Genomic DNA, 19,072 nt, shown 5'->3' on the forward strand with positions numbered 1-19,072 from the left:
TAATATAAAAATGAGCAAATAGTCTTTTACCTTGGTGTATTTGACAGAGGCTGTGTGGCATCACGTGCATCTCCTGTTTTTTTTTTTTTTTTAAAGAAAAAAACATACATCAAACTGTCAAAGAAAATAATTTATGACTATCATTAAAAAAGTATTGCAAGTGATATCAAGGGAGTTAAAATTGGAAAAATTGTCTATTTGAGAGCACTCTACAATCAGTATGATCTCAACTCTACAATTGTTTGCACAAGCCCAGACCACTGCAACTGTGTGGAACACCACAGAAGCAAAGATGCAACCAGTGCAATCGGCTGCAGGATTACAGTCATATCTATTTGGGTGATATTTCTTACATGCATAGACTACAATGGACCATTGTGATCAGCTAGTCTGACCTCCTGAATAGCACAGGCCATAGCACAGAACATTAAGTCCGGATTGTACTGTTTACACTGACCATTGCCCTTCCACCTAGTTGCAACAAATTAAAAAGTCTCTCTCCTGTAAGTGGCTACAGTTTGCCCCCTCCATGCTCAGAGCAGTGTCTGTCTCCTTGTCCGTTGCCCCACCCCCCGAGATACTCCAGCCCCTGAGTCAGACTTGCCCCATCCTGTGCAGAAAAATCCTTGTTCCATGGAGATGGGCCTGTAGTTGAGAGACAATCAAAATCGAGGAGTCCAGACTGGTCTGGATGCACCTTTCCCGAGCAGGGGGCGGTTGTCTAGGATGTGTCATAACAGGCTGCCCTCAGGCATGTTTAGACTTTCGTTCAGCACTAGCTAGAGGCTGGCACACTTCATTGCTTCTGAAAGCCAACCTGACTGGGTTCCTTGAATGCCTCCATTCTCCCCCACAAGCTCTCAGTGCTATTTCTCTCTATTTCTAACCTCTTGCAAACCCTCACCCTCCCTATCACTTCCCACCTACCTCAGGGGCTCTGTGTCCTCTTATTCACCCCTTCCACCATGCCAGGGGCTCTGTATCTCTCCCATGTGTCCCACCCCAGGGGCTCTGTATAGGTCCTGCAGGTCCCTCTCCTCCCTTATCGCTGTTCTCCCGTCTCTCCCTTTCCCCCTATTCCAGGGACTACCCCTCCATCACGTGCCACTGTGCCTCGTTCTTCCCCAGGCCAGGTGCACTGTGTGTCCCCCATTCTTCCTCCCCATGCCAGGGCCCCCCGTGTGCCTCCCCAGTTCCCCACCCCTTGTTGTTATTTCCTGACTTTCTGCCCGGGAAACGAGTCCCTCAGGCTACCAGCATTTCACACGCCATTGAGACCCCGGGCAGAAGGGAAAAGTCGTTCAGTTGACTGCAGGGGCCTCACTCAGCTGAGCCACAAACGGAGCTCGGGATCGGATGGGGCAACTCCCCCCCCCCCCGCCCCAAAGGCAAATAGCAAAGGAAACGTCCCCCAGCAGCGCTGCTGGCACAGGGCGGGTTGCCCGTGCTTGTCACAGCTCACAATGGGAGCGGCTGGTAAAAACCGTTAGGGGAGAACGGGGGGGGGGAAGGGCACCGAAGCTCTGAAAACCCCCGAGGCGGCAAGACTGAGGCGCGGGGCGTTAGGAAACGTGGCCAAGCCCTGGCGCCAGTTCAGATCGCTCACTCCCCGCGAAAGGCCCGTCCCCGCCTCACGCGACGGGCAGCTGCCGGAGGCGGTTTCTAAGCAGCCTTTTATGACCCGAACGGAACAAACACAGACCAGCCGCCGGGGCACCGCGCAGTGACCCCGTCCTCCTCCCCCTCTCACCTTTGGTCCCCGGAACCATTGTCCGCGCAGCCCCCGGCGCCCTTCCTCGCCTCCAAACCCCGTTGCGCCCGGCGCGCCCCCCTCCCCCAGCACTTGGAACTCTCGGCGGCTCAAAATGGCGGCCTGTTTGAATTTGGCGCTAACTGCCCGGGGGGCAGGAAGGGGGAAGTCATCACGGGGGCGGCCATTGGTGTGTGTGTGTATGTGATGGTACAAACCAGCCCCTGTCACGTGACGCTGGCAAGTGTAGCGTCGGCCGCTCCGGCGGAAGTGCGTCGTTGCTCTCGCCGCCGCTGCCGCCTGTTCCTCTGGCAGCCATGAGCAAAAAGACGCAGGTCTCGTACGTGCCGCCGGCCGAGCCCGCCTTCCTGAGCCGCCTCAAGAGGCAGGTTGGGTATCGGGAGGGGCCCACGGTGGAGACCAAGGTAATAAGCTGCTCCTCTGGGGGTCCGGTCACAGCCCGCCCCGCTGCCGAGACCCGGGGATGGGCTCCCTGGAGACCAGGTGAGCCCCCGGAGCCTATAGCCGTCTCCCCCCGTCCGCTGGCAGCTGCCCCAACCCCCTCCCGCCCCCCGGGGAGACAGCGTCCCGCCCCGAGCCTGGCGTTCGCAAAGCCGGAGTCCCGTTGTCCCGTGTGTGACTGGAGCTGCCCCCCGCCGCGGCCTGGGCAGAGGTGTCGGGAGCAGCCGCGCAGGGCTCCCCACTCAGCAGGGAGAAGTGTCTCCTCAGCCCCTGTTGACATGTGCCCTTAAGGACCTGACCCCATGGCCTGCTGCCAGCCCTGCGCTGCTGTAGGGCAAGATCCCGTCACGTTAAATCGAAGCGAGCTCTCCTCAGTAGGAGGCCCCGGGAAACCAGTTGAGGTCAAGGTTTATTTCAGAACCAAGGGCTGTCACCAGGGCTGTCCTTTCCCCTCTTGCATCAACAGCCAGTTGCACTGAGCGAGTGAATAAAGTCCTTTTAAAAAAAAAAATCAACAGAAACTGGTAACCTTCAAGCCCTAAGATGTGTAATAGGGAGTTTTTAAAGGGACACTCAACTTAAAACAGTTAACAGTTCTGTTAGGCAATTCCTAAGATCATTTTTCTTAATGATTTTCCCCGTTTTTCATTTGTTTACATTGTGCATTAACACTCTGTATAGTCAGTTTCACTATTCCCCTTACAGAGTCAGTTACTCCTATTTATTTGTGTGGGTTGCTCACACGAGCAGAGATGAGTAAATGGCTTTTAAAATGGGAAACTGCCTAGAAAATCACAAGTGGGCAAGAGGGACACAGGCAGATGTAGACTTGGACTCTAAATACATGCTGTGGGTGGCATACCTGAGATCACTTATTCATTGATGTTTCAAAAACTCCCACACCCCAATCTGGGTCTATGCTGGTTATGTATTATGTATATATCTTATTAATTTGTAACTGGCACTTGAAATCCCTCATAACCGAAGCCTGACCCCAGAGGTACAGTACCTTCCTTCTTAACTTGTGTAAATTTGATTTTAAATATTAACTTGAATAAGATTTCTAAATGTGAAATTACTTCTAACTCACTGTTTCAAGTAAGTGCTGTCAATTAATACTGTTATTTTTAGAAGTGTGTGCATAATTTAAAGCAGCTTTCCAGACTGCCCTGAAGCTTATAACACAAACTCTCTGTACTTCTTAAAACAAAAATGGTCCTCTCCCTCTGTTTTTCTATCCTGTTCAAGGGGAAAAGAATCTAGCCCCAAATGAGCTTCTTCTCTCTTTCCCCTTACTGTGTTTTCCTGAATCTATCCTGTTTAAAGTAAGGACTTGAGTAATTTTTACTTATAGTGGTACTGTCATCTTTAAAGGTAGACAAGTGAAAAACTGAGTTAATTGCATCTAAGGGCCTGATCAGGCACTAGCTTATAAGTATCACACCAGTGCTCTAGTTAACTGAGTAAATATTATTTAGCATTTGTATTATAGCACCTAGAAATCTTAGTCATAGACTTATTGTTCTAGGCCACTGTAAAAACAGAATAAAATGACTGTCTGTAGAGCATCTCATATATTCTACTCTGCTCCAGATTTTTGGGAAAAGACCAGAACAGTAATTAAAAAAAAAAACAACAACACACACAGCAAAGTTGTCATCACTAACACCTAGACTCAAGGATAGTAACCAAGACAGTACTTGCACTCTCACTTCTGTTTGCCTCTTTATCCATTATATACAATTTCCTGTTACCTTAGTGGGCTAAAAGATTGCAGCTCACACTCTTCCAGCTTCTGATTGCTAATGGCCTTTAGTAGTAACACCTGGCTCCTAGGTGCATGAGTTTTGGCCCAAATGAACCTTGAGGGAAGAGAAGAAAGGAAGTAACCTGGTCAAACTGAGCCGGCCTCCTAAAGTACTTGACTGGCCAGTTATAAAGTTATTTCAGATACTATCCCTGACCTGAAATCCCTGCCGATGTTCTTTAAACACACATAGGGATACTGTGTGTGCCTAAAGTGCTGTCAAATGCATAAAGAGCCTGATCCTACTAATATTAAAGTTAATGAAAAAACTCCATTTTACTTTAGTAGTACAGGATAAGACCAAAGTAAACAAACTAAGAAGATATTTCTTCATACTGAATGATTAGAGAGAAATAGTAATCTGAGGGTATGTCTACATCTAAAATTTTGCAGCGCTGGTTGTTACAGCTGTATTAGTACAGCTGTATAGGGCCAGCGCTGCAGAGTGGCCACACTTACAGCAACCAGCGCTGCAAGTGGTGTTAGATGTGGCCATACTGCAGCGCTGTTGGGCGGCTTCAAGGGGGGTTCGGGGAACGCGAGAGCAAACCGGGGAAGGAGACCAGCTTCGCCGCGGTTTGCTCTCGCGTTCCCCGAACCCCCCTGCAAACCGCAGGGAAGGAGACCTGCTTGTTCGGGGAACGCGAGAGCAAACCGGGGAAGGAGACCAGCTTCGCCGCGGTTTGCTCTCGCGTTCCCCGAACCCCCCTGCAAACCGCAGGGAAGGAGACCTGCTTGCACGGAGGTTCGGGGAACGCGAGAGCAAACCGGGGAAGGAGACCAGCTTCGCCGCGGTTTGCTCTCGCGTTCCCCGAACCACCCTGCAAACCGCAGGGAAGGAGACCTGCTTGCTCGGGGTTCGGGGAACGCGAGAGCAAACCGGGGAAGGAGACCAGCTTGATTACCAGAGGCTTCCTCAGGTATGCTGGGATACCTGCTTATTCCACGGAGGTCAAGAAAAGCGCTGGTAAGTGTCTACACTTGATTACCAGCGCTAGATCACCAGCACTGGATCCTCTACACCCGAGACAAAACGGGAATACGGCCAGCGCTGCAAACAGGGAGTTGCAGCGCTGGTGATGCCCTGCAGATGTGTACACCTCCTAAGTTGCAGCGCCGTAACCCCCTCACCAGCGCTGCAACTTTGTGATGTAGACAAGCCCTGAGATGTTACTTTTAACAGCAAGAAAAATAATTTTATATACAAAAGTTGATAGGTTTCTTCTTTAGCTTCTAAACAATATTTTAAAATCCTGTATTGTCATTTTTGTGTTATAATATTAAAAAAGCTACTACCCTACCTGCTTTACTGTAGTCTGCTTTTGCAGAATTTGCCAGCGGAGGGAGCATGTTAACCAAAAAGAGCTGTTTCTGGAGCTTTGCTGTTGTAAAGGCTGATATTACCGATTATTCTAAAAAAGTAAGCAACCAAAGGGGGGAGATAAACTCTGATCAACACGGCTAACTGAAAATGTTAATGTTTGCTCAATAGAAAATGGAGAGCATTGCTATGGAAAGGAATCTCTTTAGGTCTTAAGACGGTTTTAAAAATAATGGAAAAGGGCAAAATGTTACAATAATGTTTTTTGTTTTTTTAAATCGAACTTTAACATAAATACTTCCGTGATGATATGCTACATAATTGAAAGGTAAGTAATGTGGTTCTGAGCATGATGTCAGGCTGATTAGTGTGTGTCCTGTTCTCTTGGATGATTTGACTATAACTTTGGGCTATTTGGGTAGTCCTTGTTGAGAGAGGTTGACACTGATGGCCAAATCGCTCTCCTAACTGACCTTACCACAAGAGTTGATTTGATGTGATGATCAGAGTTGCTTTTATTTCTGTCTCTCATCTAGAGAGAGCAGCTCCCAGCTCCTGAGGAAGATTGTGAGAGTGGCAGTGACAAAGAGGATGAACAACCCCAAGTGGTGGTACTGAAAAAAGGGGACCTGACCCCCGAAGAAGTGATGAAAATTAAACAGGAGATCAAAGATGCTTCAAAATCAGGTAAGTACTAAGACCTAATGAATTTTAGAATATTAATCTTTTGTTTTATATAGCCCAAAACAAAGAGACAGTAAGCAAATAAAGGAACAGGCTTGCAGAAGTAAGATTAATTTTCTACAGTTTCCTATTACCTCTCATTCACAATTCTTCATTTAAATAAATTGCTCCAGTGGTTCCCAGGCTGAGCTCTGTAGTTCACATAGCACTTGCCTATGATCTCCAGAGACCCGACTAGTTACATGATCCTGGCTCTGTGGTTCCAGCTGTGAATTAGCAATAAGCTGAAAAATACCATTGTTTTGTGAAAGTCATTTTTGGTTCCCTCTCCCCTTCCCTTAATGAATAACAAGCTCAGTAGTGTTTGGTTTAACATTTTTTTCAACTTTAGTGCCATTCTTATGTATTTAAATGAACATAGACGAAACTTTAAAATATATGATCCTCAAAACATTAGGGTCTAATTTAAAACTGTGAATGAAAGCTTAACTATCATACAATGCTAAAATAGAAGTGATGAGCGTATCACTTGTTATGTCTGTTAAACTTACAAGAAACAGTAAGAAAGTTATAGAACTCTCTAGAAGCCTAGAAAGGAAGAGGTCTCAATAGAGTTATAGGTGATAGAAAAGAAGGATGTAGCTAGTGTGTGTAATCAACTGTCATTGGTGCAGATTTGAACTGCTAGTGGGATTTGGGTTGTTAGAATCTGGAGGCTTCTGGAGGTAGGCAGGACATCTGTTTGCATGGTTCTCTATAGAACTGGGTGGTTCATCTTCTTTTTCAACTTCCACAATGTTGAATTCACCTGGTGCTAGTTTCTTTTTCTAACACCAGGAAATGTGAAAGCTGATCAGTACTACATATTGGTAATTTAATGTATGGTGACTAACAAGTATCTGAATGAATTATCCATTCAACAGGCTTAAAATTGAAAGAAGAGGGAGCAAACAAGCAATTGAATATATTGAAGTAAATAAAATAAAATTCGTCTTTAGTAAAATGTAAACCTTGACAAGAGTTGTCTCTCAAGATAGATTTGTTTTCCTCACAGAGTACAGAAAATCATTTTCTTCAGACTGCTTAAGATCAAATGTTCCATTTTTAGAATAAACCAAAAGGCAGATTTGAATTTAATAAGAAAATTGTAATCTGTGACCCAAACATTATTTTGAATATAGCTCAAATGAGCAATCTAATTTCACCCTAAATATACTCCTCCAGACAGATCTTAACTCATATGTACACTACAAGATGCTGCAAGCGATAAAATAATGGAAAATTAAAGGAGGAACTAAAAGAATCCAATGATTCAAATGCAAGCTTGTTGCTTGAACATGAGAAATCATTCAGTAATGGCAACAAACAAGTACAGGAAAATATGTTCATACTTAATGTTGCTTTTGATTCTATGTCTGTAAAGACAGCTATAGAAAATTGTATCCAAGTTGTTGAAAAAACCATTCAGGAATGCAAAGAAGAAAATGACAATGGGGAGGTCTCTCTAATTTATTGGACAATGTAAGTATTATGAAATGAAATAATTTAATGAGTGAAGTTTTCTTAGAAGGTTGATTGTATGAGTATTCAGAATAATATTCAAACATTGTCAACCCTGAACACATTTCTAAAACACACTGTGGAAGTTCAGAAATTCCTTCACAATGATAGCTGCTTCATGGTGTGTTTTTTTGTTTGTTTTGGTTTGGGTTTTTTTTAAGTGATGTCCCAGCTTCACAGATGATGGAACTCTCAAAGTTTGTGGCTTTACTAAGTAAACTGAAACTAGAAGAGAGCATGAAAAGGACTTGGTCACACATAGCATGCAGTTACCCAACAGGCGACTATTTTGAGAAGTTCTAAACTTATAAAAGGAATTGAAGGAGGTTTTGGAGGCTTTGACGATTTACCAGATGATGACATTGCTATCTGAGTAGAAATCTCTTAACAACCAAGAACTTGAACTGCCCAAGGGGGGGAAAAATGATCCAGAGAAGCTAGGAATTTTTGCCTGTTTTTCCAGTATGTTTTCCTTCCTCCCTCCCCTCTAATACAAAGGCTAAAAAATGAGCCCAAAACAGAAAAGCTAAAATGTAGCTGCTGGAATGAAATCTTGAGTTCCTTCTTTCTTTTCTACCATTTAAAATAGAAGATACAGTTTTTGTAGTCAAAATTTGTGCTTGTGAAGGAGGTTGTGTCATAGTTATTTGCAGCGAAATTATGGGAAATTATAGAAGTAAAATTACAGAAGAGAAGACAATTTAATCCAGAATTCTGCCAGTTTTTAAAAGTTTTTTCATTCCTGTCCGGCCAGTAAAGCAATGAAAGTTTTTTTTTGTTGTTGTTGTTTTTTTATTAGTAGAGCTTCAGGATTATGTTGGTCTGATCTTCATAATAGGCTAAGTACTTAACTTGAGAAAACATTATTTGCTTCTTATCTCTGTTAAAAAGAAAATCCCCAAAAATGGTGGGCCTTATCAGTTAGTAGACTGGAGGCGGGGGGGGGAACTCTATTTACAGAATTGCAAACTCTTCATTTCTGAGACTGTGTGAACAGGTTTATGTTTATTTATAAAGATATTTGTTACTCAAGCATAATGTGCTTTGTGTTTCATTTTGTATAGGTTTCAGGGGTTCTTCAGATAAGTGGATTTTTTTTTTCAGCATGTCAAAAACCTCAACCACTGTGAAAAATACATTAAATGGTTTTCAGGTATTACTTTTCCATGTAAACAATTCATATAGCAGCCACAGGAATCTCAGTTAATCACTGTACAGGAGAAGCGGTCTGCATAATCATATGTGGAAAGGGAGGGGGTCCACACTATTAAAAAAAAAAAATCTGAACTGATCTGCTCTAATGGGTAGAATAATAATCTGTGTGGAATAAAAGTAATATCTTTCATAATGTCCGTCCCTAATGCAGATTCGGTGAATTTTTTAATTGAGAGAGGAAAATTAAAACCAGACAAATTTAAACTTCAAAACACCACATGGCCGTTTATTAACAAGGAGAAAATCACAACTTGGGCTGGGGAGGAGCACTTTTACCAACTAACAGTACTATTGGAACAAGAAACCTTTACACAACCAGAAGCAATCTATTTACATTTATCAACAAGAAACCAAATGATTCAAAATTAACTGCTCTTTAAAAAAGGTAAACGAATACACCAAATAAAATAAACTGTGTGCTCACTAACCAAATACTACTATCAAATACACCAATTAACTTCAATAGCAGTTATTACAACAACCCAGTTCTTACATACCATATATACACAATTTACATCAGATAACAATATATGCAGTTCTGTACCAAATAAGAGAGGGGGAAAGAGAAGAGGCTAAGCAAAGCACAGACAGAAAAATTAGAAAGCAAGTACCGTATTCCAGGCGCAGCTGACCAGCAGAACAGACACCAGAAGCATACCGAATCCGTAGAAGATAGTGCTGAAAAAGCAATAAAACGACACGCCCCGAGCCGGCTATATCCGGAGGAGACCCCTGGCCGAAGGGTTGATCAGGTCCTTCAGTCAGTACGTGGATACTCCTGCAAATCCTGGCACGAGGCGTGGTTTTATTCAAAGGCCCTTTTACACTTGTCATGATCTGATTGGTCCCCAGCTCCTACGCCGTCCAGATTCCGAGCCGTTGCTCTCTACATGGATAGGATTTGCACACGGCACACTAGAAGCTGCACCCGGCACACTAGAAGCTGCACCCAGCACACTAGCATGGTTTTGCACACAACCCTAATCTGACCGTTTGAACTGAACTACGATTGGTCAGATTGGATCTCTTTGCCCACGGCAGGCTGGTGTTATGCACACAGCACTAACCTGACCCCTGGGTTACCAGGTAGAAGAGCAGGAGACTGCACACGGCACTAGCCTGGCCCCTAGGTGACCAGGAAGAAAGAGCGGGAAAATGCACACGGCACTCTGATGTTGCACACCGCACCTTAGAATTGCACACAGCACCACGGTGTTGCACGCAGTACCAGTGTGACCTTTAGATGACCGACAATTGGCCATACAGACGCCATGTTGGAATAAAGACCTTAGGGCTGCGACACATAAATAGGGTCAGTGAGTTGATATGCAAACACACCTGTACGGTTTTGCCACTGTAGCTTAGTCCTGAGCTTTAGCATCTCTCATTTATCTTCAGTCCTAAGCCTTTTGAGTAATGGCTATCAGTTGTGGCAAATAGTGTAGATTTTTGTGATATGGCCAATAGTAGCAACTTGGGCTTTAGAACCACTGTTGCAAGTAGCCACTTACTTGTTACAATCGGGCTCTGAGACACTTCACTGTGATGACTGTTGTTCTCTTGCCTAGACATTGCATTGTCTTAGGCTGCTAATGCTTTGCTTGAATGCCAGTGCAGTTAATATCAATGGGTTCATCTCCTGCCTTTGTTCTGTTGACTTGTGTTAACGAATGCAAGGGTTAGCATTTGCTTCTGTGCTAGGAGATTTCTGCTGTGAAAGGGCCACATGTGAAAGTGTCTACTGCCGTGTAGATGGCTGTGGTGTGATGGCACTCCAGCTCTCTTTAATCATCTTTACCCTGCCAACCTCATTTCCAATTACAGGGATTCAAATTCAGGTCTCTGTTAACCATTGGTAGGTTCAGCTGGCTAAGCTCCACTCTTTATTAGAGGTTTTGAATATTGTGTTTGTGGTTTTTGCCAGTTACTTTTCATGTTTAAAAATAGCAAAGTATCATGAAAAGATTGTTGTAGAGCAATTTCTTTATTTCTTACTTTTTATTTTTGAAGTTGTCAACCTCTGAGTTGACAGTGGAATGAATGTAATTATAATAGTGTATATCACACAAGACAGTTCATTAACTTGTATTCATATGAAGACTGAATGGAGATGGAGGAAGAAAATGCCAGAATTAACATTCCATTTTACATATCGGGATCAGGACAAAGGCAAACAGGTTCCAAGCAACTTATGCCCAACGACCAGATGTGGATGGGGACTGATTTACACTCAGGGTATTGTTGAAAGTATTCAAAAGTACCTAAAATATCCAGGTTTGACGTTCTGCCTTCTCATTTAATATGGCCACAGTGATTCTTCATTCCAAAGGTCCCTGCCCACAGGCATCAGAGTGGGATATTATTCTGGGATTTTCTAAACCTCATTTACATTCCTCCCTATACAGCTTTGTTCACTAACCAGTCTGACACGACTGTACCTTTTATTTCAAGCCACAGTCCTCCCTGTGATTGGCTTTTTCTGAAACTGATGAACTATACTCTTGCATTAATCTGGAAAAAATAGCTGATTTAATGTTCCAGCTTCACTTAGCCTTCTTCCAAGGCAGAGCAAAATTTAATAATGCTCTTACGTTGGCTTTTTGGAAATACAGTCATGGTGAGCACTTTAGCTATGATTAACCTTTATGCATAATCTTCTCTACTGAAATCATTTTATCTGTGGAGGACTTGCTAGAGGTTTTAAAAAACTTGCTATTTATTTACCAACAATCTTTTTGCTTAAATTTTCTTTCATGCAGCATTCTGAAAAGAATTATTGTAGGGTCAATGGTAATAAAAATGGTTCCATGAAAAATAAGATTGCAGAAAAGTAAAAATGGTAATTGATACAAGATACTTTGTCCCTGCATTCACTATAATCTCTAGAACAGGGGTTTGTAACCTTTCAGAAGTGATGTGCTGAGTCTTCGTGTAATCACTCTAATTTAAGATTTTATGTGCCTGTAATACATTTTTAACGTTTTTAGAAGGTCTCTTTCTGTAAGTCTATAATTTATAACTAAACTATTGTTGTATGTCAAGTAAATAAGGTTTTTAAAATGTTTTAAGAAACTTCATTTAAAATTTAAATAAAATGCAGAGCCCCCCGGATCGGTAGCCAGGACCCGGGCAGTGTGAGTGCCACTGAAAATCAGCTTGCATGCTGCCTTCGGCACACCTGCCATAGGTTGCTTAACCCTGCGCTAGAATTTATTTTTCTGGTGCTTTTCTAGTTCATCTGGTCTCTGGGACATTCTGATATATGCAGAGGACCAAAGCTTAGAAGCAGGTGTCCTTACTCATTTGAAGTCTCTTAATATTATTCCAGGCTTGCTCATTTTGCTTGGGGGGTGAGGGGGAGAGAATTCTGCCTGCTCTCTTGTGGGTGCATCAGAGAACTCCTTTCTTGTCTGAAGGAGCTATTTTAGCACTTCTAGAGGTCAAGCTGCTGGTTAGCTGGTCTGTAGCCTTAGTAAGTGGCCTTGAGTTTAGCTGTTTCTAAAACTTTGTATTAAACGTCAATTTTGACTTCCAAAAGTACATCAAAAGTTTGCAGTAACATTTCATTTCCTTTAGATTACCTCCTTAAATGAGTGAGGCTGATTATGTGAGGAATGTCAAATATCACATAGTTAAAAACAGTGGTTTGGAGAATTCCTGTAATAAATGGTTAGTGAGGCAGGTACGGATATGGAGGGAGAAAGCTGAAGAGTACTTTTGGGCTAAGTGAGAAAGCTCTGTTATAAGAGTACATTAATCAGTTATAAAACAGTTGTATCCAAACCTCCAGAGTCATGCAACCATTGAGAAATTCATCAATGCTACAAAACCTCTTTAGTCATTCTCATTAAAGGGGCACTTACAACTTGAAGTCCAATCACATTTTTATAAGAGTTTTATGTATTACATGTGACCTTGAGTCCCTGTGAGCTTTTTCTGGCGTTTGTGTCTTCTGTTGCTGTGTGACTGACCCATGTAAATAGAAATTGACTGACTTTACAGGAAAACTGGTGAAACTGACTACATAAGTTGCTATCAAACAAAAAGTAAGCAAACTAGAGAAAAATGCTACTTTCCACTCTGACCCCAGTCTTTGTTTTATAGTTATCTTGTAAGGTGTGACTTGTAACAAAAAGGCAATCCACATTTTTTAGAAGATGACTTTTTTTTTTTTAAAGTTAGAATTTTAGATCAGTTTTTGAATGCAGTCCTCTTAATCTTTCAAAATACGGATTTGGGATCCAGGTAAAAGAAACTATGGCTAAGGTCATACAGTGCTTTAAAAAGAGCCTGTTAATGCAGTTTAGTCCTTGTTTTCAGAAGTAATGCTTTACACTATATTTTGCATTCTTACATTTGCTTGTCTGCTCACTTTTCTGCTGTCTTCAACTCTTTTTGAGTACATTGTCAGAAATCCCACTTTCCCTGATTTGTAGTCCTGGTGTTGGCTGTTATCGGGTTTTGGTGTAAGAACTTCCTAAGTTTTTCACTGACCTTTTCCAGGACGCATTTTTATCAATTTTTGGAGGTCGTCAACACAAATATAAAAGGCAAGAAAGACTAATCAGTCCAATGTAATCTGAGAACGGATGAGATTAAGTTTATTACTAGCTAAAAGAAGGCATTCTTGGCGACGTTAACAAATCAACACTGCTTTCCTTAAGCATTTTAGATAGATTTGATTTAGGATCTCATTTTCCTGTTCTCACTCTTTCCATAGATTTCTTAGGTAAGACCATATTTGCCATATTTCCTCACCTGATTCATTCTCTCTGTCTAACATTATTGACATATTTTAAGTGAGAATATAGGGCTGCCTGAAATTGATCTTTTTTTTTTTTCCTCCTGCTGGAAGGAGTGTCCTTGAACATCTAATAAAAACTTAATAATGTCTTTCCAGGCAGAAATCTAAAATCTATCTAGCTACTTCTGAGTACTCCATAAATAGTATTCAGTCCTTGAAAGCCAATGCTAAGGAAATTACAGTGTTGCTGTTGGCCTGATCCTTTGCCCTTTCTCTAGCATACCCTTCCTTATAAAGACCTCAAACCAGGTTAAAAAGACCTCTGACCAGTTTCTCCACTTTACAACTGGGGTAACAAAGAGGTGAATTGGCTTGTCCCAGGTCACACACCAGGTCAACAGAAAGAAGAGCTAGTTATAGAACTTGGAACTTCTGACCCACCATGCTTCTGTACTAGACTACATACCTTTGCTATGTTTATTCTTCTAGAATTTCCCCATTTGGAACTAGACAGACTGAAACTGTCATATGTGGTTTATGCTGACTCCTGGAATGATGTTATTAAGTAGTCAGACAAGGTGGGTGAGGTAATATCTTTTGTTGGTGAGAGATGCAAGCTTTCAAGTGAGATACTATTCAGTCACTTTAAAAAAAAAAATGCTAATGGAGTTGTCCCTCCACAACCCTATCCTTATTATGTACATTCACTGCATTCCTTTTTGTTCAGTCTCTGGGTTAAGCTATATGCTAAAACTTATTCCGCCAACTTATGCACACAGAATACAGTGAAGAAATGTAGTGACCAGAAAAACTTTCAAGGCTTTTTAGTCCCAGACTTGATTTGATTAAACTGTTATTTATATTATGACAGACAAATTATTGGTTCTTATTTAAAAAAAACAAAACCTGTCACTCCACAGAAATGCAGCAATCACTGTGTTTGTAGGACTGAGCAAAGCAGATTTTGTGCTGCTCCTTTGCTTTTGCAGCAGCAATTTATTAGTGAATCCTATTCCCAAAACTGAATGACATATATTGATGGTGGTATGCATAGAGGCCTGGATCCTACAGAAACTTTTATACTTGGTAATTGAGTGTACTCACATGTATAAAGTTAATCAGGTGTGTAAGTGTAGTGGGGTTTTTTTGGTCACATGCCACAGAAATAGACGATCTTGTTAAACCAAAGCTGTTTTTCCAAATAGACTAAAGCTCAATGTTTGACAAATACAAAAGAATACTCAATAAAGGGAATTGTTTAATTATTAAACATCTGAGAGCAAAATCTAAAAAATAGAGAGATGGGGCATCGGAAATGTTTTTAAGTCTCTTGTATCAATATTTGAATGTGATGATATTTTTGGTAGTCCAGGATGGGGTGTATTTTTGGTGAAAACCTAACAAATCTTTTCCATCCATTCCAGAGCCAAAGAGTGAATGCTTCTTAAGTTTATTTTTGTATATTAAATACAGGACAAATTAATAAACAATAGGATGCATGAACAACAAACTCATCTTATGTACAATTCAGAATAGGCCTGCTAATAAACATGCTTATATTACTATAAAAATCATATCTTATTCACATTTACTTTTGATATTAAGTTACTGGAGGGCTTTTCTTTGGCCATAATTTTTATTAATGGGAACCACCATTACATTTTACAGTGCACAAGTTTACTCTTCTTCCAAAACCAAGAAGCTGCTGAGTTGATTCATTTTGTGAACAGTATTATGCCTGTAATACCTGCTCCAGTATAAGTCATTGGCAGGATTGGAACTCCTAGTCCTTTAAAGGTTATGTTTGCTCCTGGAGAAGATTTGTTAAGGTGAGAGAGTTTTGGGGTTTTTTTAGGTGATGTTTCCTCTATTACTCATAAATTGCTAAAATAGCGATGTTGTCTGACCTGCTCTGTGAATGCATATCTGAGTTATTTGGATCCTAAAAGTATTAATATAATATAAACACTGTTACATTGTTTATACAGTCTTAGCATGCACTTTAAACGATCTTGGTCAGTTTCAAATAAGATTTCACAAGGCTTTCTGTAACTGAAAAGTTACAGTGCACCTCCTCTCTATAATAAACCTCATGATATTAGTGGTAAAAGGGCACAGAGTACGTTATTAAATGGGGATCAATAAACCACAACCTTGTCAAACACTGCTATTTCATGTCATTAGGAAGTTTCTATTGCACAATTGATTTTAAAACAAATTATTGTACTTAAGAAAAATGTGCACAGCAGAATCTCAGATTCATGAATGTTCTTTTGTCTATAAATCGTTTCAGTTGTAAGCCACTGCAGCATGAGGCTTTGCTTCTATATATTGCTTCTATATATTCTATATATTCATAACGGTAGTTTTACATTTATCAAAACAAGATGGTACATTCATGCAGCAGTTCTCTCTCATTTGGTAATCCCAGAATATCTCTTTCATTTTAAACTCTTATCTTCGTTAGCACAGGTAGATGAGTAGAATTCATTAATCCTCACACATTTTCAGATCCAGTGTGGTGACCATGCAGATACACTGTAGGTAAATGCATAAAGTAAAGAGACCTTATGAAGTTGTTTGCAAAAGTAGTAATGTCAAGGTTTTGGGGTCTTTAATCTCAAAGCAGCAATTGGACATAGTTTATGGAAGTATATGCAGATCATCTACCCTTTGCCACTAAGATAAATTTATCATATGTAGCTCTTCAGAGAGCTTGATGAGACATTACCGAGGATATACTATCACCATCAAGGGGTGAAATTAAGGCTGAGAAGTTAAAGGCACAATTGCTCTCTACTTTTGCATGTGGATGGAGCTACATATAGGTTGTTTGCAGGAGATTGTTTCTAGCTCTGCAGCATGCTCTTTCTTCTCCTTATAACTCTGACAATATCCACAGAAGCCATGCTACCGTGGGACAAGAAATGGGTCAAACAGATTTGTGGATGCACTCCACAGAGCAACCGTGTGCGCGTCAAGGAAATTACTCCATGATGACTTTATAGTAAACAGGAAATGGGACACTTTATTTTGGTGGTTTTTTTTTTTTTTAATTTCAGAGGTCTTCTCGTGCTGATTTTAGCTGAGGAAAAGTGAAATTCAGTATGTATGATCATATAAAAGGAAATCTTGATTTTGCTATCTTTTGTTATAGATGAAGAACCAGAGCCTGATGATGGAAAAATTGTGTTCAAGAAGCCAAGTAAGCGTTCATCAGAAGAGAAATTTTCGGGCCTGACTGCAAGTTCAAGTAAGAAGAAAAAAGAATCAAAGAAAACTAAGAGGGACTCAGCACCCCCACAGAATGCAGCTAAACAAATTAAAAATAGCAGCCTTCTCTCATTTGATGATGAAGAAAATGATGATTAGGAGTTGTGCATGTTCTTATGTTTTGCATACTTTCCCTTACAAGCATAAGAGCAAAAATGAGGTGCCTCTTTTAGGTGGAGAGTTAGGGCCTGCTTCTCCTTTTACATTGGAGTAAATCCACTGATGTCAGAGGAAGATCATATAGAACTGGTGTGAGGTGAGAGTCAAGTCCTAATTTTTCAGTTCAGATGGTACTGCATGCACAGTATTTTGGACTATTTTTAAAAGAGAACTTAAATGTGTGTGCAAAATAAAACCCATACAAATTGCTGTTTAAGATCCCATATATTAGCAAAATATTTGTGTACATGTAAAACTTATTATTACATTTGCAAACAAAATATTTTAAAATCATTTCCCCATTTATTTATTTTTTTCTGTTTACTGAGTGGCCAAAGACCTGAGTTCATAGTTATATATTTTTGTTCTGTTAGAGTTGACCTCCCTATAACAGTCAAAACAATATAAAGACTTGGGGGCTAAAATGTTTGACCTTTACTCAGGTACAACTTGAAATTCTCCCTCCCCTCCCCCTGCCCCCCATATGTGTGGGCTGAATAATTGGGTCTGTGTCTTGTAGTCCTTATGTGTTTGACTCAACACCTAGTAAAGCCATGGGAATTTTAACTGCTACCCTCAGTGGATGCAGATGAAGCCTGCAAGCACTGACTTCAGTGGAATTGCTCTGTGAATCAGAGTTACAGGATTGGATCTTTAGTGATTGCATCAGATCTTGCACAGGAAAGAAATCTCTGAACTGTGAACTTGGGAGATTATGTAGGGAAAGCCATTTAGTCCATTTTGGAAACCATGGTGATGGGCTGTGCATAAAAAACTAGATAAAGTATTTTTTTTGTAATTATGTCTATGTATTCATGATTATTTGGGATCTCAGCTTGTAAAATATTTCATTTCACTTTTAAGCTATAGAAAACTGTTTGTGTAGAGTAGAAACATTGTAAGCAGGAACTGTTGTGGAAAGCTGCCGATTTTTATAGTATGAGATAAAATAAGTCATGAAGTTGTGTAGCTGGGACAATATCTAATTTGTGAACTCTTCTACTGTCACGTACAGTAGGTGAAAGTCACCATTCTTAAATGGCTTACACAAAAAGGACTTACTGAGATTCAAGATAACGTTGAGAGCTGATGTGGTTTCCAACAACAACAAAATCCTCTTGAAAATACTATGTCCTTTGAAACTGTTTGGACGTATTGTATGTTCTGTAATTATATGTGACCAGGAGCTGATGATAAGACTGCTGCAGAATTATAAGATAAGAGACCAGGAACCCATTTCCTTGGTTGTGACAGAACATGTGAAATGAATGGGAATACAGAGCTTCATTAAGGAGCTGATCTAAAGTTGCTGTATGAGACAGCTATTTTTAGTTTAACTCTGTTAATGTTGGTATTAAAACATTAAATGTGTGATAAATAATTTTCTTTTGTGTATATTTTATAAGTGGTCAAATATATTTATATTATTTCAGTAGGTGACATAGTTATCTAATCCATCTGATTTGAAGCCATTTATACTCTAAATCAGTGAATCTGGCCATCATGAAATTTTATGTTGCCATACAGCACTTGCAGTGATTCCAGTACCAATGACATCTCAAAACAATATTTTCTAATATATGTAATTTAAATGGGAATGTCACTAGTGCATTTATGGATTTGGTTTGAATTTTTCGTAATATGTTTTCTGCCCATATTTAGAACATATATCAAAGAAAATCACAGCAAATAGTTGGTAAGTTATGTGTTGCAGCTAGTTAATTATGTGCACTAAAAACTCATTTGAGTCCAGTTTTCTGGAAAACATAATATAATGAAAAATCTTGTTTAGAATATCTACAGCATGTTGCCATGAACATTTCAACATATATTTTCTTGGACTGAAAAAATAAATACTTTAATTCAGTAGCTCTCAATCTGAACAGACTATTGTACTCTTTTAGGAGTCTTGATTTGTCCTGTGTACTCCCAAGTTTCACCTCACTTAAAAACTTATTTGCTTACAAAATCAGACAGAGAAATACAGAAGTGTCACAGCACACTTACTGAAAATTGGCTTACTTTCCTATTTTTATCATATAATTAGAAAATGCAGGCAGTCCTTGGACTTACAACACAATTGGTTCCTAAAAATTG

The 19,072-nt window shown here is 40.5% G+C and overlaps 2 protein-coding genes across 3 annotated transcripts in view; one reads left to right on the forward strand and one right to left on the reverse strand.

The window, feature by feature from the left end:
* KIF15 (kinesin family member 15) overlaps window positions 1–1,951 on the reverse strand; it is a 63,097-nt gene extending 61,146 nt beyond the window's left edge. For both annotated transcript variants that reach the window (XM_030551178.1, XM_030551179.1), the window contains exons 1-2: window positions 1,751–1,951; window positions 31–73 (exon numbers count right to left, since the gene is read on the reverse strand). In XM_030551178.1, coding sequence (XP_030407038.1) covers window positions 31–73; window positions 1,751–1,769 — 62 coding nt within the window. In that variant the 5' untranslated portion in view covers window positions 1,770–1,951. The remainder of the gene's footprint in view (window positions 1–30; window positions 74–1,750) is intronic.
* Window positions 1,952–1,995: 44 nt separating this feature from the next.
* On the forward strand, window positions 1,996–18,852 carry KIAA1143 (KIAA1143 ortholog). Its single transcript, XM_030551180.1, has 3 exons — window positions 1,996–2,175; window positions 5,877–6,027; window positions 16,701–18,852. The coding sequence occupies exons 1-3, from the start codon at window positions 2,068–2,070 to the stop codon at window positions 16,913–16,915; spliced, it is 474 nt and encodes a 157-aa protein (XP_030407040.1). The 5' UTR covers window positions 1,996–2,067; the 3' UTR covers window positions 16,916–18,852.
* The last annotated feature ends 220 nt before the right edge of the window (window positions 18,853–19,072 follow it).

Source organism: Gopherus evgoodei, chromosome 2, assembly GCF_007399415.2.
Source record: "Gopherus evgoodei ecotype Sinaloan lineage chromosome 2, rGopEvg1_v1.p, whole genome shotgun sequence".
Classification (NCBI taxonomy): domain Eukaryota; kingdom Metazoa; phylum Chordata; order Testudines; family Testudinidae; genus Gopherus; species Gopherus evgoodei.

What these genes read in the sequence shown, in the direction of transcription:
- KIAA1143 (XM_030551180.1), top strand. Translation starts at nt 2,068, where the DNA reads ATGAGCAAAAAGACGCAGGTCTCGTACGTGCCGCCGGCCGAGCCCGCC. An exon ending in GGCCCACGGTGGAGACCAAG is followed by an intron (nt 2,176 to 5,876) that starts GTAATAAGCTGC and finishes TCTCTCATCTAG; the next exon opens with AGAGAGCAGCTCCCAGCTCC. An exon ending in CAAAGATGCTTCAAAATCAG is followed by an intron (nt 6,028 to 16,700) that starts GTAAGTACTAAG and finishes CTTTTGTTATAG; the next exon opens with ATGAAGAACCAGAGCCTGAT.